General features: G+C 44.6%; 1 protein-coding gene across 2 annotated transcripts in view; it reads right to left on the bottom strand.

Moving 5' to 3' along the window:
- The window catches only part of TP53BP2 (tumor protein p53 binding protein 2), a 56,048-nt gene extending 49,354 nt beyond the window's left edge, over positions 1 to 6,694 (bottom strand). For both annotated transcript variants that reach the window (XM_058021080.1, XM_058021081.1), the window contains exon 1: positions 6,601 to 6,694. In XM_058021080.1, coding sequence (XP_057877063.1) covers positions 6,601 to 6,627 — 27 coding nt within the window. In that variant the 5' untranslated portion in view covers positions 6,628 to 6,694. The remainder of the gene's footprint in view (positions 1 to 6,600) is intronic.
- Positions 6,695 to 18,864: the final 12,170 nt, after the last annotated feature.

Raw genomic sequence — 18,864 nt, 5'->3', positions numbered from 1 at the left:
AAAACAACTAAGGAACAGGAGGGTGAGATTCCTGTGTCTTGCTGAAGAGGCCTGTGGCTACTGAAATTCAGGAAGGGGACAGTCACCTTGTAGAAGGTGAAGCCTCCACACCTTGAGAATGCAAGAAGGATAAATTACAGCAGTGCTTATGTGGAGCCTTCCAGCTCCTTGTTCACACACTCACAGGCTGCTGCTACACTGGAGCTGCCCTGGTTTGGTGCAGAACACAGCTCAAATACATAAAAAAATATTTTTACTCTTTTAAATAACAGAAGGAAAATTAAATAAGAAAAATACACAATTCCAGAGACTCTCCCTTAGCCTTCAATTGAAAAAAACAATGTGATTTAACACCCTAATGAAATAGAGGAAAACCAGTAATCTAAACTTAGATCTAAATTACTCCTTAAGTAATTAAGTTTCATAAAGTAGAAGTATCAAAAGACAAGGAAAATCTAACTTATTCAACAAAAAAACAACATGAAACCCACACACTGCTTCTTATCCAAGATACATCTTAAACAGTGAAACAAGAATATTTATTTTATGTATTTTAAAGGATTTGTGAAGCATCTCTTTCAGGGCCCATTCTCAAGTGTGGAACCCAATGAATTACCACCAGAGCTCTCTCTCCATTTGTCATTAACCCTGCAAATCATTTAAATGCTGATGTTGGATATGACAGACCTGTATTCCAGCTGCACCACAATGTCCCAGTTGGTTTGACTCTACAGGTCCTCCACATCCCAGGCTGAGCTCACTGCATGACCTCTAACAAATGGCTCAACCTCCCTGAAGGTTCTGCTCACTTTATCCAAAGTTATGATCCACAGCAGTTTGCATTTTACAGATCAAATGTTTGATACAGAATAACTCAATAATGTCAGAACCTTTAAAGTCACCTTCTTGTCAATTCTGTGGGAACATGTCCATGTTTTTACATGAGTTTGGGTATTATCACCCAGGTACACTGCAGATAAAGGAATCAATTGTATTATCAAGAGAACACACTAAGTGATAACTGCAGTACAAGCTTGATTTTAAAATGTCTACGCTTTACTTTGCAGAAGCATGAAATAAACACATGAAAAGAGTTTTAAAACAATGTAAAACCCTAGACAACTGTACTAAGTTTTCCTCTAATCTTTCTTTTAAAAATAAACACCAGTAAAAGGTAGAGCACTGTACACAGCCATTTATCAAAGGTTCATATCAGATTAAGACCAGGAAGCATCACAGCAGTATAGAACCAATTTGTACAGAAACTACATTACCAGCTCAGCAAAAAAATTCTTGGTATTAACACCACAGAAACAAAACCCAAAGGGTTCATCCTTAAAACACCAGTGGGGTCAACATCCATGTAATCCCATCCCTCTGGTGAAACACCCAATGAGTACAAGTGCATGACTAACCCTAAACAGCAGCAGCAAGATCCTGAACATTAATGATTAACTAAATGCAAACAGCAACAGCAGAAGACAACTTTGTGCCCTTTAACACGTCAGTCACAGTTGCTGCTCTGTCCCAGCTCACTGTTCCCTCCCCATGAACATTTATCCCAAACTGCAGCAAGCTATCCAACGCTGTTTTAAACAACACTTCAGGTCTTTCATGTTCCACAGACAAGTCTGAAACCTCTAAACCAGTGAAGCAGTAGTGACTAAGATAATTAAGTACACTTCACGTGATGTCCAGGATTTCTGGTGACCTTTACTCACAGTATCATCCCTCTGTTTGGGAACTGAACATCAAAAAGACTTTGCCTGACTCACAAGTGACTAAGCTGACAGAAACCAGGCCTCAAGATAATAAAACTGAGAGCAAAGAGAAGATTTATCTGCTCGTTACCTCCTGAATAGGAGCATCCTCCAGTTCCCAGAGCACTGAGTACCTCTCACATTTCACAAGCCCAGACGTTAAGAGGATCTTGGCTGTTCCTTTGACGGGAAGGAAGGGCAAGGAGGCAAGAAGTCCTTGTTCAGCTGTGCCACCAAGCCACAGCAGGCAGCCTGAGCCCATCTTGTCAGGGTTAGCCACCAGGGAGGCTGTGTGGCAGCAAGGCAGGACTGTGCAGTAATTAAACCAACTCCATAACACACACAGGAGGCAGAGAGCAGTCCCCAAGGCAGGCTGCTGACAGGGACAGGGCCAGGCAAACAGAGCACTTTCAAGAGTTTCTCCATCAATAATTTGAAAGGAATGCTAGGCACACTGCCATGCCACTAGTTTATTCTGTGGAAATAACCTTTATACCTGCCTTTTTAAAGTCCAACTGACTTGCATGTAAATTAATGCCACAAAGGAGATCTGCTCCCCAAAAAAGCAGAGATCCCTTCTGACAACACTAGGAAGGAGAAGACAAAACAAAATTCTGTGATTTATCCATCCATCCCAAACTTCATGACACCATATTAGCCCTCAAAAGTGTAAATGCAAGAGCCCCACAAGGCACTCAGCCCCTGAACTGTTCAACAAATCAGAAGAGGCATCACTAACTATTCCCATGGTCACCACAGCTTGATCTGGTGTGAATCTGTAACATTGCCCTTCCCCCATGTCTGATAAAAGCCACACCAAGAAACAAAGACATTAACACACTGCTGTGTAATAGAACACAAATTGCAGGTAGAGTGCTATGATATTAAAAACTACATAGGAGAAAATAAATGCATTTAAAACTACTCCAGGAACAATTATTCACTGAACAGGAGAAAAAAAGAAAAAGTAAAAAATATCTTGTTGTAACAGCATGAAGCAAAGGGAGGGGAAAAAAGAAAAAGAGCACTCTGGGAACCTCAAGGCAGTGTTTTCTATTTTTTATAACAACAGGTCAGAGTCTGTAAGGGAAGTCCAAGAGGTTTGAGAAGTTTAGAGCTAAGACAGCCCAGCAAAACAATCACCTAAGCTTTATTTAGCATTCTAGACAGAATACTTAAACACTGAGTACCATATTAAAGTGTTTGAACATAGCATTAAAACTTTTAAATTATTAAGATTAAGAGGATATTCAGTTAAAAGAACACTTAATAAACTAAATCCTCCAATTAGATGAAGATATACAGCATACTCTTTGAAGAGCTCACAGCCTGAAACCCCATTCCTGCACTGAAATCCATGAAAGGGGCCAAGGAAAATAGTGTTAATGACTGATAAACCCGATCAGAGATAAATAATTAAAAGACCACAGGAACAGCACTGAGATCCTACAGCTCACTTATTCCTCTCAAACTCTGCTGGGGGTCAGTTTGTTTATAAACTTACAGCTGCTTATATTACAAAGCACAAGAGATTCATTTCTGCTAAAAGTTCTTTAGTTAAACTACCAGAGAAGTGCCTCCTACAAAAATTCCCAGAGACAGACTACCTCACTAACTCAGAATACATACAGCAGCTCCAATTAGCTGCAAAACAGCTTTAATTTTTAAATATGGGTTTTTTAAAGGTGAAATGTAGAGATATCCACAAACTAGTTAGTGAGCATTCTGCAGTGAAAATATGTACCTGAAGTGCTCACTGGATGTGGCAACTCCATGAAGATCTCTTGGACAAGATGTTAGACTTCAGAAGGAAAGCACTACTCCTTGGGTTATCAAAGTTGCAGCTTTTAAGTTACACTTGAAAGTTTAACTTGATTAGAAAAGAACATGTGGTTATCAAGAACTCGGGTGTCAGACATTTCAGTCATTTCTGATGATAGAAGGCAAAACTTACAAAGGAATTAAAGTGCTCTCCAGTTTGCCAAGTTAGTCCCTAACAATACAGCTCTGGGTCTGGATCCATCCCAGTTTCAAGAGGCCGCAGGAACCAATGCACATAATTCAAATTGAAAAATTAATAATTATCTAGACCAAAGGGGGTTGATCTAAAAATTCTCTGGGTATTAAAGGGTAGCTCAATCTACCACATCCCACATTCTGACAGGAAAAAAAAAAAAAACCCCAAACATTTATCCAGCATGCATAATGACCCAAATTATTTCTCAATACATACTCCTTTTAGGGTAATAATGTAAAATAAAAGGAGAGATACCAATTATGCTGTGGAAAAATATGCTATTTTAGAAAGTGTTTCCAGCTCCTTTTCACTGCTTAACAGTACCAGTCACACTCCCACAAGCCTTCACAGATGAAAGGTGAGACAACCTCTCACAGCTTGCCAGCATTAACCCTGTTATTACCTTCATCAGTACAGCTACACACAAATTACTTCTTAGCACAGCCTCTTGCAGACTTTCAGTCCCACTGCCCTCACATATGGTTACAGCAGCAGTTCAGCTCCTATCTGTCATTACCACAAGGAAAACATTCCTATTTCAGGGTAGTCTCCCAAGACCATGAGTAGTTGTGCTGCTACAGCAATTTCCCAGCTTTTCCCTGGCAGCTGCTCAGAGGTGAATTCCTGGCTGGGCTCACGTTGCCTGTATTTCCCACTTGGGGAACAAACTGTTGTTTAATCCTTTGCCCACACTCTCTTCTGGAGCACAGGAGATGGACCTGGAGCTGGGAGTTAAAAATCATATAGAGATGATTTTATTTGTAGGGTGGGGAAAAGAAGGAGACATCATAAACTTTAAGAAACAAAACATTTTGTAGATGGTTTAGGGCCAGCCTACTACTTCTCATACAAACAATGAAGAAAAAGATACTGAAGTTATGAACACTGCACTACTGAACAAATAAAAGAGCCCTAATGTCCAGTTCCCTCTCTTCTTCCAACCCTCCCTCTCTGCCCATCTCAAACTTTTTTTATCTGAAAAAATAAATGAGAGGTTTTTTTATTATTAGCGAAAAGACAATGAGAAAATCTGGAGAAAAGCTTTTTAAGCTGAATTAAAAGTCCTAATACTCAAAATACTTACATTTTTTATTCCGTAAGCCACTTATCAACCCTCACAATCCTTTCATTATTCGCAGTAAACACAATGTGAAAAGGCCGTATTCACCCCTTTATTTACGTGTGAAACACCAGAATCCCTAATGAGTTGAGTCATCAACCAAAGAGAAGTCGCAGCCACCGGGGCAATGCATACTCTGGAACTTGTCACCTGCGAATGCTGATAGGACAAGGCTGCGCCTGTTTGTTTTCTCCTTTATTTGAACTCAGTGACGAGGAACTCACCAGCAACAGCATCTCTTGAAGATTTCACTGATATACGAGGGCGCTTACCTAGCTCAGTTTTGACATGGACTGAATCAACACCTTGTTATATTTACTGCTTGTTTTTCTAAGTTTTTACAGTCAGACAACACCACTGTTGACAGACAACACACTGGCTATTTAATCTAGTTGGGCTCATATTGTGTCTGTTCCTCCCTCATTAGCCAGAGCAATCGTCACCCAGCCTTCTCTAAGTGTTCTGCGAGATCAAATTATCGCTCATTATTTCCTCCTAATTGCAGAGGAAGAACCTCACACCTATAGCAAAACAAGCCTGCCTGAAACACCCACGTCCTTCCAGCACGGATTCCCATTTTCACCTTTCACTACAGCTCCTTTGATTGCTTCAGTCAGTTCCTTGAAGAGTTAAACTAGAAATAATCTTTAATACAAGAATGCTGTTGAAAGAACCACCTATGCGTGCAAAGCTACTCGGTAAGACAGGCCACACCGCCCGGGGGAGGATGGCAGAGAGCACACTTGAAAGCACCCTCAGCTAGGACTAAATAGGTATTAAGCTCGTCAGGATTTTCTGTACATACTCCAGTCTACCAGAACAATAGAATATGGATTTCACGGGGCATCCCTGCCACTAAACCCAGGGATTTAGTGGCAGGTGTACCTTCAAAGGAAACTATTTTACGTCACCGCTTTCGCATGTATTGCGCTGGAAACTAAGGAAAACTGCAACTGACAAAAACGGAGCATTTAAAATTCATGGCAAAACTCCTCAGAGGAGGCGGTGCTCCGTGTGCCCTTTGAAAGTGTTATAACAGAGCCACCTTCCAGAGCCGGGCAGGTTTAGCACACACCGCCGCCAAGGGCTCCCGAAACTCTGTCGGGGAGGTGGGGAATACCTGCCCCGAGAGCTCCGCACCGCAAACAACGCGGGCTCCATCTTCCTCCTCCGGCAGCCCGGGCACTGCACGGCAAAACCACACAAACCCCCAGAAACAGCACAGCTCAAACCAACTTTGAGAACTTCGTACCATTACAAATAAAAAAAAAAACACCCAACCAAGCAAACAAAAAAAGAGAAGAAAGCAGGATCCAGGCGAAGTGCCCACTAGCCCGCGGGAGGGCGGGGAAGCCTCATCCCAGCCGTATCCCCCAGCAGCGGCCGAAGGAGCAGCCCCGGGCGCTGCGGGCCCCCCTCCACCCCGCGCCGCTGCCGAGGCCCCGCGGCCCCCCCGGCCTGGCCCGGCTCCAGCGGGCCCGTCTAACAAGCCGATCCCGGCGTGAAAGAGGAAGAAAAGGAAAACCTGGGAGGGGGAGGGGAAGCCCCTGAGCGGCCGCGGAGCCCCGACCGAGCGAGGGAAGGCGGACAGGGAACGCCGGAGGGAAGGAGAGTCGCCTCCCGCCCCCCTCCACGGCCGCAGGATCCATTTTCCCTCCCGCTGCCCCGCTCCAACTTTCCGCTCGCCGCGGCCCGGGACTCACCGGCATCATCTTGGAGCCGAACCGCATGGGGGCGGCCGGTGCCGGCCCCGCCACCCGGAGCGGGGAGCGGCGGCCCGGGGGACGGAGGGGCTGCGCTGCGGCTGCCGGGACGACCTGTTGCGGGAGGCACCCGGCTCGGCTCGGCCCAGCCTCCGCTTTGTTCCCACCGGGAGCCGCTCTCCCGCCGCCGCCTCCACCCCCGGCTCCGCTCCGAAACTAACCCCGGCCCGGCGAGGAGGAGCCGCCGCGCCCCGCCTGCCGCCCACCCCCGGGAGGGGCCGGCCCACCTCCTGCCCCCGCCGGGGTTGCCAGCCCGGAGCTCCGTGAGGGAGGTCAGAGCGCCCCGGGCTCGGCGCTCAGCGGGGCTGTGACAATACGAGGTCCGTGGGAGTCCCTGCGGGTCACCCGCTCCGGCACGGCGCTCGGAACGCGCGGGTTTCGGGGCCCCACGGAGGGCAGGGGCACACGGAGCGCGTTGCGCCCTGGATCGGCAGCGCCGTGGAAGCCACCGGCCAAGGTCACAGCAGAGCCTCCCCTAGCCTGACCTGCGAGCCCCTGCAGTCCCTGTGCCTCACTCGGACCGTCCTACAGATGCCTTTTAGCTCCTCGCGTACGCAGTCAATGGAGCATCCCTGCCCGAGGCACGTTTTATTTTTTTTATTTTTTTTTTTTTGTTATTTTTGGTCAAACCTCACTAAGATGACAAAAACCATCCCCACGAATCTTTTGCACCCATTTAAGAGGTGGAGAGAACAAGTTCTCCCTTCTTTGGCGCAGTGTGCAGGACACCCATTTCAAACCCAGGCACTTTGCTAGCAGCACTTGAGAAGCTCACGCAAGGCTTGGGGGAAAAAAGTATATTCATTCAATCGGCACCGTTACAGGGCTTTCTGGCCAGGAAAGCCAGCCCCATCTGTTTTACCTACTCGTATTAAAATCTTCGTAGTAATTAGGCAGGATGAAAGCGGAGGGGATTAGAAGTTCCCAGATGAAGGAAGAGCAAAACACGAACCTAATTTGTATACAAACAACTATTTTTCTAAAGCAATAAAGAAACTTTGAGAGTATTAAAGGAGCTTTGAGAGCCCCTTCCCGCAGGAACTGCAGGGCGGTAAGCAAGCACTGTTTAATACAACATTGCTGCAGGAGGGATAAAATCCCGGCCGATCCCGGGGCCGTTCCCGCATCCCCCCCACTCCCCGCGCTCCTCGCCCCCGCGCCACGGCCGGCCAAGGAGGAGGCGCCGCCCCCGGCATGACGTCACCTACTCGGGCTCCCATTGGGCGCCTCACGAACACAGCGCGGTGTCTCCCGGCAACGCCGTGACGTCACGGCCCGCCCCGGCCGTGTCCCGGGCCCCGGCTCCGCCGTTGTCCCGGCGGCAAACGCGGCTGGCCCCGGGGCTGCCGCCTCGGACGGACCGAGCACAGAGCCGCACTGCTGGGGGACAGGGCTTCCCTCATCCCAAACCCCCCCGGTATCCCGCCGGATGAGCGGGATCTGGGAATCCCAGCTCTTTCCGGATTCGCGTCTCTGGTGCCCGCATGCATGGGTCAACCTACGCGCAGAAGGTTTACAAAGCCACTTATAAAGCCAAAGTTTTCATTTGATGGATTTTTAACATCTCAGACTTTAGATTTATATCACAGGATAAAAATATTACAGGTGAAAGCGAGTGGCAATGGAGAACTGAAATTCTTAGGATCGCAGAGTAATGAATCACTGAGTTAGGAAGATCATCGAGGTCAATCATTAACCCAGCAGTGCCACGTCTGCCACTAAACCGCGTCCCTGAGCGCCACATCCCCGCGTCCCCTGAACACTGCTAGGGAGGGTGACTCCCTCACTTCCCTGGGCACCCTTTGAGTTATTCGTTTCAATAAAGACATTTTTCCTAAAACCCAATCTAAACCTCTCCTGGTGCAACTTGAGGCCGTGTCCTCTTGTTACTCGAGAGAAAAGACCGACTCCCACCTGGCTACAACCTGCTTTCAGTAGAGCACATTGAGGTCCCTCTGATCATCCTTTTCTCCAGGCTAAACGCCCCCCAGTCCCACCTCAGAAGCCTCGATGCTCCAGACCCTTCACCAGCTTTGTTGTCCCTCTTTGGACACACTCCAGCCAAGGATTCTGCAAATTCCTGCTTGTCACATACATCTTTTATGAAAAATCCTTTCCTTAGGATTTTTCCTCCTGAGAAGCTGGGAGGCCTCAGGAACAAAATGTAAACATTGATTATCTGCTGCTGTGGAATGCAACAGGTGCAGCTGTGATTGGCCTATGTTGGATGTTTGTAATTAATGGCCAATCACAGTCAGCTGGCTCAGACAGAGTCCGAGCCACAAGCCTTTGTTATCATTCTTTTTTATTCTATTCTTAGCTGGCCTTCTGAGGAAATCTTTTCTTCTATTCTTTTAGTATAGTTTTAATATAATATATACCATAATGTAATAAATCAGCCTTCTGAAACATGGAGTCAGATCCTCATCTCTTCCCTCATCCTGAGACCCCTGTGAACACGGTCACACCTGCTGAATTTTTAGAAGCATGTAGTTGGTAAGAGGTAAAATCAGGAGTGTGATCTTTTCATGTACTCCCTAAATACAGACACAAATAACTCTAATAATTAAAATATTAAAATAACAATATTAAGTGTGTAAAATAAACCTGGAAATGGTTAGGTAAAAATCAAGCAGAAAAGGTGTTTCAGATGAGTGTGTGTGTGAGGTAGCCACATTTTGCTAGCACAAGCCTTTTGCAGGCCAATCCACAGAAGTCTCTTTTGGCTCAAGCTTTACTTTGACATCATCCACACAGAACCCCATCCCTGCTAAGGAAATGAAGCTCCAAGGGGTGCACAGGTCTTTATTTCCAGCTCTGGGCAGGCTCTGTGACTCACACACTGCAGTGAGGGCTCTCAGTGCCATCTGGCCTGGCATGAAGATCCCAGCTCCTCTCCAGCAGAGGGGACAGTGCTGGCCAGGTTTGCAGGTCACACCCCTTGTGCCCATGCCTATCTCAGCAGCACTGCCCACCCTCCCTAGAGCACCTCTCATTCCTGCCTCCCACAGCTACTCAGACATGATTTCACTAGAGAAGCATGGCATGAATTTCTCACAACAGGTTATTAATTCCAGAACAGACTTTTTGGGTTATCAGCAGAGAGTTGATGGTTCCCCCAGAGAGGGCAGAAATATGGGAGGGTTTCTGAGCACAGCTTCACCCTCCAGAGTGCCGACAGTTGGAGATAACTGAGTCATGCACTGGAGCATTGGCAAGGGGCAGCAGTTCCCAGCCTTGCACACACAGAGCTGTCAGAAAATGGAAGAGAAGAGGAGATCCACAGGATCTGGAGCCAATGGCACGGACATCTGAAGCTCTGCACCTCTTCCCTGGCTCCCATTACCTTTGGTGGCCTAAGCAGACCATGCTGCATTTGACTAAGGCCACATGCAGTTCCCTACAAGTGATCACAGCAAGGGTTGTGCCTCAGGTTTCAGCTTTTCTATTTTTCAGATTCTGTATTGCTTTAGTGTGTAGTCCTGAGCTTCATATTAGGGAACAGTAAGCTCTCTTCACAGAGTAGGTAGTCAAAACAATTCCTTCTGTAGCTGGGACCAAGGACAACCAATCCAAATCTCAGGCCCAAGAGCATAAACAAGGGTGGAAGAGAGAAAAACAAGAAGGATGGGACTTCATTGGCTGGAGCTGTAATTGGACAATTAACTCCAATATGCTAATGGACCAATGTGGCATTCACATGGCCTCTGAACAGAGACATAATTCTCTCTCAGGTTTTTTCCTGGAGAAGCACTGAGGGAAAACAAATTTTATCTCTGCTTGCTGCTCCTGTTGTTTTGCACATGTGGAATGTGTTAGGAAGATTGTTTACCTGAAGTGATTTGTCAATTGGATTCTGCTGAGGATTGTTTTGTTTCCTTGGCCAATCACTCAAAGCTGTGTCCTGGCTGTTGGGACACAGCCACAAGTTTTCTTTAGTATTCTTTGTAGTTATAGTATAGTATAATGTAATATAATATAGTTTTAATAAAGTGAGAATTCAGCATTCCAAAGCCTTGCAGTCAGATGACAATCATTTCTAGACATTGGGGTCATCTGGTTTTGATAGACCAGAACTTATAAAAGTCAGAGACCTCATGACTGGTTCTCCATTTTGTGACCATTTTGGGTTCATCTTGGGTGTAGCCCTGGCTGGGCTCTTGTGCTGCCCAAGGTAGATCCATTGAGGCTTTTAATAAATCCCTGCTTTATTCTTTAACTCTGTTCTAGATCAGTCTTCACAAGGCATCAGTTCAAGGGAAGCTCATACTCCTGGAATGGCTTGAAAAGTATCCAAGAAAAGGAAAATAAGTCCACAAAACCACTAAACAGAAATGTAGCAGAATTATTATTATTTCCACAGGAGATCAATTTGATCTGACCACAGCAGAGACATTACATACAGTATTGGTAATGATAATCAGTGGAAATAAACAGCATCATCTTTTCTTGTAATTAATCTTCCCATACAATGGGATCTGCAGGACAGGGCTGGAAAAACACTGCTGTATTTCATGTTCTCAGCACACTACTTAGAATTCCAAAACCCCACATAATTCCTTCAGTGCTGTATCCAAGCAGCTTTAATAGTAACTTCACATCCTCTGCTCTACCAGACTGCCCAGAACTACTTCCAGACCAGACAAGTCCCCTTTCACACTCCTGACAAAAATTTGGAAGATTATCAGGTGACATTCCTTTTGCAAGATTTCATAAGAATTTAAAGGGGGAAAAAAACCAAACTCTACCTTTCGGTTGTTTTTAATAAACCCTTCAATTCTTCAGCAAAAAGCTGAATATGTTTCTTAGCCTGCTTCTAAGGCAGTGATTTCAGAGGGTGTTTGACATAAACCAAGAGATCAGCAGCAACAGAAGAGGTACAGGAGGGCAGCTGGGTTAGATTTGCTGTCCACTGCCACCTACTGTTAAAACTCCACCAAGTCAGACTTGTGAGATCTAATTCCCCAAGGATATTATTTAAGAGCCCAGAAGGAAGGAAAAACTTTGGAATTGAGATTGCTGTGGAGAAAAGAAAAAAAAAAGGGACATGCCAAGAGAATTGCTCACCTAAACTCATCGGGCTGTGGCACAGCAGCCTCATAAGTTTGGATTCTTTCCAGCAATGTTGAAATTCTGGCATCTAATTTAGACAGCTCAAGATAAGGCTTTTCCAGGCAGTGATTCAACACAAAGAGCTCGATTAGTCCGTGTTGTCAAACTTTCTCACAAAGAGAAAATGCAGCTAAAGAAGAGAAAACAGATGGTTTAACACTTTCAGCACCTACATCCAGTTCTGCTAATCCACCAGCTGCCCTCTTCTTGTTGTTAGATTCATTTCCACTATTTAATGCTGCATTCCTACAATTGAATTTGTTTTCAAAACATCAGATAACAGGCCTTACAGCAGAAACAGCTGGGGGGAAAACACACAGAAATTACTGAGTCTATCTCCCAGCTGGAAAATAAAGTTCCCTAGTTCATAGAACCATAGAATCATTAAGGTTGGGAAAGACCTCTAAAGTCATTAAGTCCAACCATTAACCCAACATTGCCAGGTCCTTCACAACTATAGTGCCATAAATATACATTTTTGAACACTTCTGGGGCAGTGATTCCATCACTTTCCTGGGCAGCCTGTTCCAGTGCTTGACCAAATACCAAAGTCTACAGGTAAGATTCATGAAATCTTTTAAGAAATTTGCTAATAACATCAGCTAGCATGATGTTGTAGCATGAATAACATGTTATTCCCATGTCATTCCCGTGGCTGCTTCCAAAGAAAAAGCTCTTGGTCCATGCTACATTCAAAGCAGCACATCAAGCAGCATTTAACATGTGTAAATTTTAAATTAAGACAACCTGGCTTGCCACAAGTTCTGTCAGCCCATTCTCTAAGTGTAAAGTTTTCTTGGACACTGAGGAGCTGTACAGCAGACATACCTTCCCCTTGGAGATAAGGCACTTCTCTAAACTTGTGTCTGGAAGCTGAAATGAGCCTCTTGAGGGAGTTTATCACATCAAGGCATGCTGAATGCAGAATATCATCATCATCATCATCAGGGCCCTCCTTGGATGGTGTGTGCTTTGTGCTCACACCAAGTCCATTTTGGTTGGGACATATGCTTCCTTATTCACACTCAGATTAAATCAATTTAAAATCTAAACAAATAACTGCATTCTGTCACATCCCTACACCACAGCTGAAACCAAATCTAGATTTTCCCAATATGAGGAAGAGCTGAGTTACATTTACCTCCCTCAGAGCCATGAGAGAAGGTGCCTTGCTTTGAGATAGCACTTACTACTACACAAACTAAATATAAACAGCATTGGGCACTGTATGTAGGAGCTAGTCATGCATATAAGCAACTGCATTAAACCACCAAAGTTCAGACTTTGCAACTTTAAAGTTAGTTAAAAATTATTTCTTGCTTAACTTGCATCCTCTGTAAACTATAACCCCACTATCCAAGTTGTGACAGTCCCACATGCACCCACTGCACAAAGTACATTATCATGTTACTCAGTAAACTAATAATTGTACAGAGCCAGCAGCACTCAGAAAATACTTCAGAAATTTGCATCAATCTTGCTGCAACCTATTCAGGCCTTAAGCTGATCATTTAAATACAGTTTCAAAGAATGATTCTCTAAAAATAGAAAGTGTCATTAATATCACAAGCATCACTCACTTTAAAGAGAAGTCTTCAATTTATTCCAGATCAACAAGGAATTATTTAACTAAAGCTCCTCCAACTTCTCAAGTTACTTGCTGGAAGAAAATTCTAATTTCCTCACTCAAAAGTCTTTTCTATGTAATTTAAATTCTGTGTGGGGTTTTTTCCCCTCACAGGTAATTGAACAACCAGGCAGCTAAAGCAAGTCTGCAATGTCTTCAAAAGAGGAGAAAGAAACTTCCTCTTCCATTAGACCCCAGCATCCTTCAACAAAATGTAGGCTGGCACAAGTTAGTGTTTTGTATGCATCACACACAGCTGCCATTCTTCTCAATAACCAAATTACATTCACTACCCTCACTCTGGATCCCTGTCAATTGATCTGAGCACAGCTCCTGACAGCAGACCCTCTGTAACAAAAGGCTGTTTAGGGCCATTACAGTGATTTGGGAAAGCTTTATCTGCCTGCAGCCACTCACCCAGCCCCAAAAGGGAGCTGGCCAGGGAGGAAAAACAGGGAAGGAACTGAAACAAATGCTTGTTAAGCACAAATATCTTCAGCTGTTGGACACAGAAATTCTGTGATCAAAATGCCATTCCTTCCCAGAAACTTTAAGACGCTGATGAGCCACACAGTGACTCTGGAGCTTCATCCCAGCTGGATGTTTGGAGATGTGGAGGGTTAAATGAACACTGCCATTTCACTGTTGCCTCATCCCTATTGCTCAGCTGCCAAGAAGCCAGACTGAGCTCATGCTAGCAGCTCCTCTGGAGTCAAGAGAGAATTAAACCAGAAGGATTTCAGAAAATATAAAATTATTTCAAGATCAGGCCCTCAACAATATCTTTTTTATAAAGTGACTGCAGGACTGCGCAGACCATGTCTTTGTAAACCTCTTCTCATGGTTAATTTATCTATTTTCTTTGCACTTTCTCACACAGAGCTATAGTCCCGTGCCTCAGAATATCCAACTCTGCTTGAGATAACCCTGGCAGACCTGGGGACATCAAAATTACTTGTGCAGTTTGTTGTGTCTATGGCATTTCACCAAACTGAACTGACATCTCTGAGACACAGAGACATTACTGATGTCTTCCCTGAATTATCTTTATCATAGTGCAAATATGTGCTAGTGTACTGAAATTAAAGGAATTCCTTGGAACTTACATCAAAACTGAGCCCTTCCTCATGGTGATAACTAATTCTGTGCCCTAGGGATGGCAAACATCCTGCAAGAGAATAATATAGAGAATTAGCAAAAGTCATGTTATCTAATGAAAGCCTTTTATTTTTTTATCTAAGTTTGTTGACCAAAGTTGCTTCTGAGTACAAGTGTGAGGGAGGATGTGTAACCACCAGGAGCTGATTCTGCAGCCCTCCCTGGGGGAGGTATTCTGACTACAAGGAAATAGAAAGGGTATTTGTCTGAACCCTTGTCTTTTTTTATTCCCCAAGTACATCAGTTTACCTGATTTGGAATTAATTAGTAGTAGCATAGAATTAATACAGTATGTGTCTACAGATGCCATTTTCCCTATGGATATGAAAACATTTTAAGTTTTTTCTTGAAATTTGAAACAGAAAAACATATTTGATGAAAGCTTGACTGTGCAACATGCCTGGCTTACATAAACCACTCAAGATTGGTCTGGTCCCCACACTTTCAGTTCAGAAAAGAGAGACTGTAGAGAGACTGTATTTTATGTTTTCCTGTCTCCTATTTGTTTTCCTTTTGCTTCTACCTCTCATCTCCCATGGAGCATCATATTCTTCTGCCTCTCAACATCAACATATTATTACTTTTAGATACCTAATATACAGTATAAGAAGTAAATAAAAGGATGGATGCAGATTTTAGAGTCAGTTTCTCAACCAGATTTTTATGCAACATGTAGCACTACTGGGTCCACAACTGATTAAACAGCAAAGGATCCAGTTAAATATTTATATTGATTTAATTAAACTGGGATTACATTCATATCTGAAGCTGACTCCATACCACAATATTTACTCATTTACCTATTAGAGGATTAAAAGTTTCAGCTGTGAAAGATTAATGTGTTCAAATTTACACTGTTGTGTTTATTAACAACACACTCAAGGGAAATTTAAATATTACTTTTTTTTTCATTTTTAATGCCTTTCACAAAAAGACCTTTAAGCAAGAAAGACTTTACTCTGCCTTAGTGTCCAGCATGAATGAAAGCACTGCTGTGTAAATAGACCAGACTTCTTTCAAATTTTTAAATCTTTTTTAAAATATTCCTAATATCCATGAAGTGAGCAAACTGCTGCTGCCCCCGAGAAGGAAACACATCGTGTGGGAAAGGCTTTTCTATTTTTCTATTGATTACACTGACTTAATAAAACAAATCTGTTCTCCTCCCACCCAACTTCTGCTCCTGCCATCAGTTTCTGAGCACGTTACTCCTCTGTGCTCCAATATTCCTAATCAACATGACAGTTCTGACCTACTTACACACTTTCCTCCACCTCCAACCCCTGCTGCTAATTTTTTTCCACCACTCCCAACTTCCCAGATGCCTGCTTGTTAGCTCCTGCTTCTCACTCTCTCTCTACCCTTTCTTTAATTTCTCCTCCTTTCTCAGATCTCACAGATACAACTTGACTTGTGTTTGAGCCAGGCTCCTTCCTCTTCATCACAGTTCTTGGTGTTGCTTGCTTCCATACAAAGGCCAACCAAAACATTCCACACAATTTCAGTAAAATTTCACAGCCTGAACACACCACACTCCAGTCAGTTGGGAGCACAATATGTAGTCCAGAGTATGGAGAAGTCCAAATTTCATTCCCCCAAACATAAATCAAAATATTATGTGGATTTTTGCATGAAAGGAGTGAAAAAATTCATTTCTCCTAACACCTTCTTGTGAGTCATTGAGAAGTTAAAAAAAATCATCAATCCAACTATGCTCATAATTCTAACATGGTTAAATAAAAACGATGGCTATTTCAAGATTTAAGGGTATTTCAAGATGATACATGCCATGTAATATGCAAACAGATTCTACATAACTTTATTTTATCCCTTTCAGAAAGTATTAGCAAGTTTTCTGGCTTCACAGTATCCCAAAATAACTGCAAAGTTCATCCACTGGAGAGTCTGTAATGGGGGTTTTGTGAAAGTGCATGAGAACTGTGTTTTTCCAAATTAATGCAAAGTGATGCATGCTCAGAAAAATGACACCAGATCCACTGGGGAAGGACATGAGTCAGAACCTGGAAGGCAGCAGAATTACCCAACTTACTAAAATAGACTTATTAACTGTTAAGCTATGTATATAGTTAGTATAAAATATATATTGTTCATTGTATTTATTCTGTTTGGTGTTATGAAAAACATCTTATATTTATTAAACATAAAGCTGTATCTAAAAAACTGAAATTGTCTAAATTATATGACAAAAAAAGAAACACTCTCTTGAAGCAAAGTGAAATCTTATATGCTTAGGTAGGATGAAAAATCCCACTTCCTTTTAAAGCATCAGCACAGTGCCAGCCCAAACTTCACGTGCCAAGTCACAAGTTCATAAAGAATTCTCCTGAGTGAGTTTTAAACTGCTGACGGTGCATGTGAAAGGAGACCAGGTCTGAAAACCACGCACAAGAATAAAACCCTTGCTACAAGACAGCAGCATTGATGAGTTGAGGGGAGGGAGCAAAACACTTCCAGATCCATACAAGGCACACAGTGTTCTGCTCCCAAAAAGGAAATATTAATTTCAGCACACATTTTTGGAGTGCCATTAGGATGACACACATAAAGCCTTACCCTTGCATTTGCCCTGCTCCCAAGTTAATTCTTTTCCAGATGCCTCTTTTTGGTTTTGGGGGTTTTGTTTGTTTGTTGGTTGGTTTTGGTTTGTTTATTTGTTTTTAAGAAAGGTTGCAGATGAGTTTCTGAGGAGAGGGGAGAGTGAAAGAAATGGGTTAGGATAAAACTTCAAAGAGAGGAAGCATGGCTGGGAAAAAAAATGCACAGAGGTGCTGCAGGCAGCTAATTCTGTAGTGCTGTAATATTTTAAGCTGCACTACCTTGGTGCAGGTACTGAAAGAAGAGGTCTCATTCTCCCCAAACATTTGATGTCTTTTTCCCACACACTTTGCTACCAGCACTCTTGGGATTTGTTTAGTGATTTCCTCTGGCAAGTCAGTCTTCAGCAGCACCAGTTCCCCAGTCAAGCACAGACACCCAACGCTGCTGATGAGAAACAAAGCAGCAGCAGCTGCTGAAGGCACTGAGGAGACTGGCACCATACTTTTCAAAGGCTGTGCCAACTCCTGTCAGGCTAAAACACTTGTGAAACTGAGGAGTGTCTCTTCTCAGAAGCACCATGGAATGTTCTAGAAACCAGTCTTGGTCCCATCCCTTTGTTGTCCCAGCAATCTGATCCAGAAACCTCCTTAACAGACAGGATAAAGAGCAAAAAGAGAAGCAGAGTTTGTTTTATTCTGGGTGTTCTGCCTGCTCAGTTATGGCTGGTTCCAGGCAGTGGTTTTCGGGCTGCCGAGGGTTTTGCCAGCTGGCTCTGATCCCAAAGGCTGGCAGCGGACCTGCAGCGCCCTGGCTGCTGTGACTCCCCGTGCCACCAGAGCAGGGGCAGCTTGGACACCGACCCCAGAAGGGGTGCTCGCCCATCCATAGGTAAAATTCAGCAGGTTGGATCACTTTGTAACGAGGATGTGGTTTTGTCTCGCTTAGGGGCAACAGAGGCGTTTTCCACCACTGTAATCCAAGCCCATTCTCCCGGTAGGTCACTGTGCTGTGCGGACAATCGCTGCTGGACTGGGGCACAGCAGCACCCACGGAGGTTTGGGAGTCCTTCCCACGGATGTTTGGAGGTCCTACCCAAGGAGGTTTGGGAGGTCCTTCCCACGGAATTTCCTCAGAGGGGCATGGAGAGAGAGGCGCTCATCCCTTCTCTCCGGCCTGCAGCCGTAGAACACGAGGGGATACTCTAAAGCCACCTCGGGGTTAGTTCAGGTTGGGTATTAGGGAAATTCCTAAGGGAGAGAGTGGGAATCCTACATGGGAATCATTGGGGTCAGAAGGGGCCTTTGGAGATGACCAGTCCAACCGCCTGCCAAGGCAGGGTCACTTGGAGCAGGTGACACAGGAGCGTGTCCGGGCGGGGTCTGACTGTCTCCAGGGACGGAGATTCCACGGCCTCCCTGGGCAGCTGTTCCAGCTGCTCTGCCACCCTCAACTTAAAAAATTCTCCCTCGTGTTGGCAAACTTCTCATGTTTCAGTCTACGGCCCTTGCTCCTCGTTCTGTCTCCGGGCACCACCGACAAGAGTCGGGCACCATGCCCCTGGCACCCGCCCACGAACGGCTCCCCGGGCAGGAGCAGCGACCCGAGCCCTCAGGTGCCGCAGCAGCGCTGGGGGTTCCATTTCCCTCACTCCCTGCGGGAATGCCGGGGCGGGCCCGCCGTGACGGCTGCGGAAGAGGCGTCACAGAGAGGCGGTGCCGTCCCCCCGCGGAGGAAGGACGGGCTGCAAG

Source organism: Melospiza georgiana, chromosome 3, assembly GCF_028018845.1.
Source record: "Melospiza georgiana isolate bMelGeo1 chromosome 3, bMelGeo1.pri, whole genome shotgun sequence".
NCBI lineage: Eukaryota > Metazoa > Chordata > Aves > Passeriformes > Passerellidae > Melospiza > Melospiza georgiana.
Note: the sequence above shows the minus strand (reverse complement) of the source record. Positions and strands in the feature narration are given on the sequence as shown.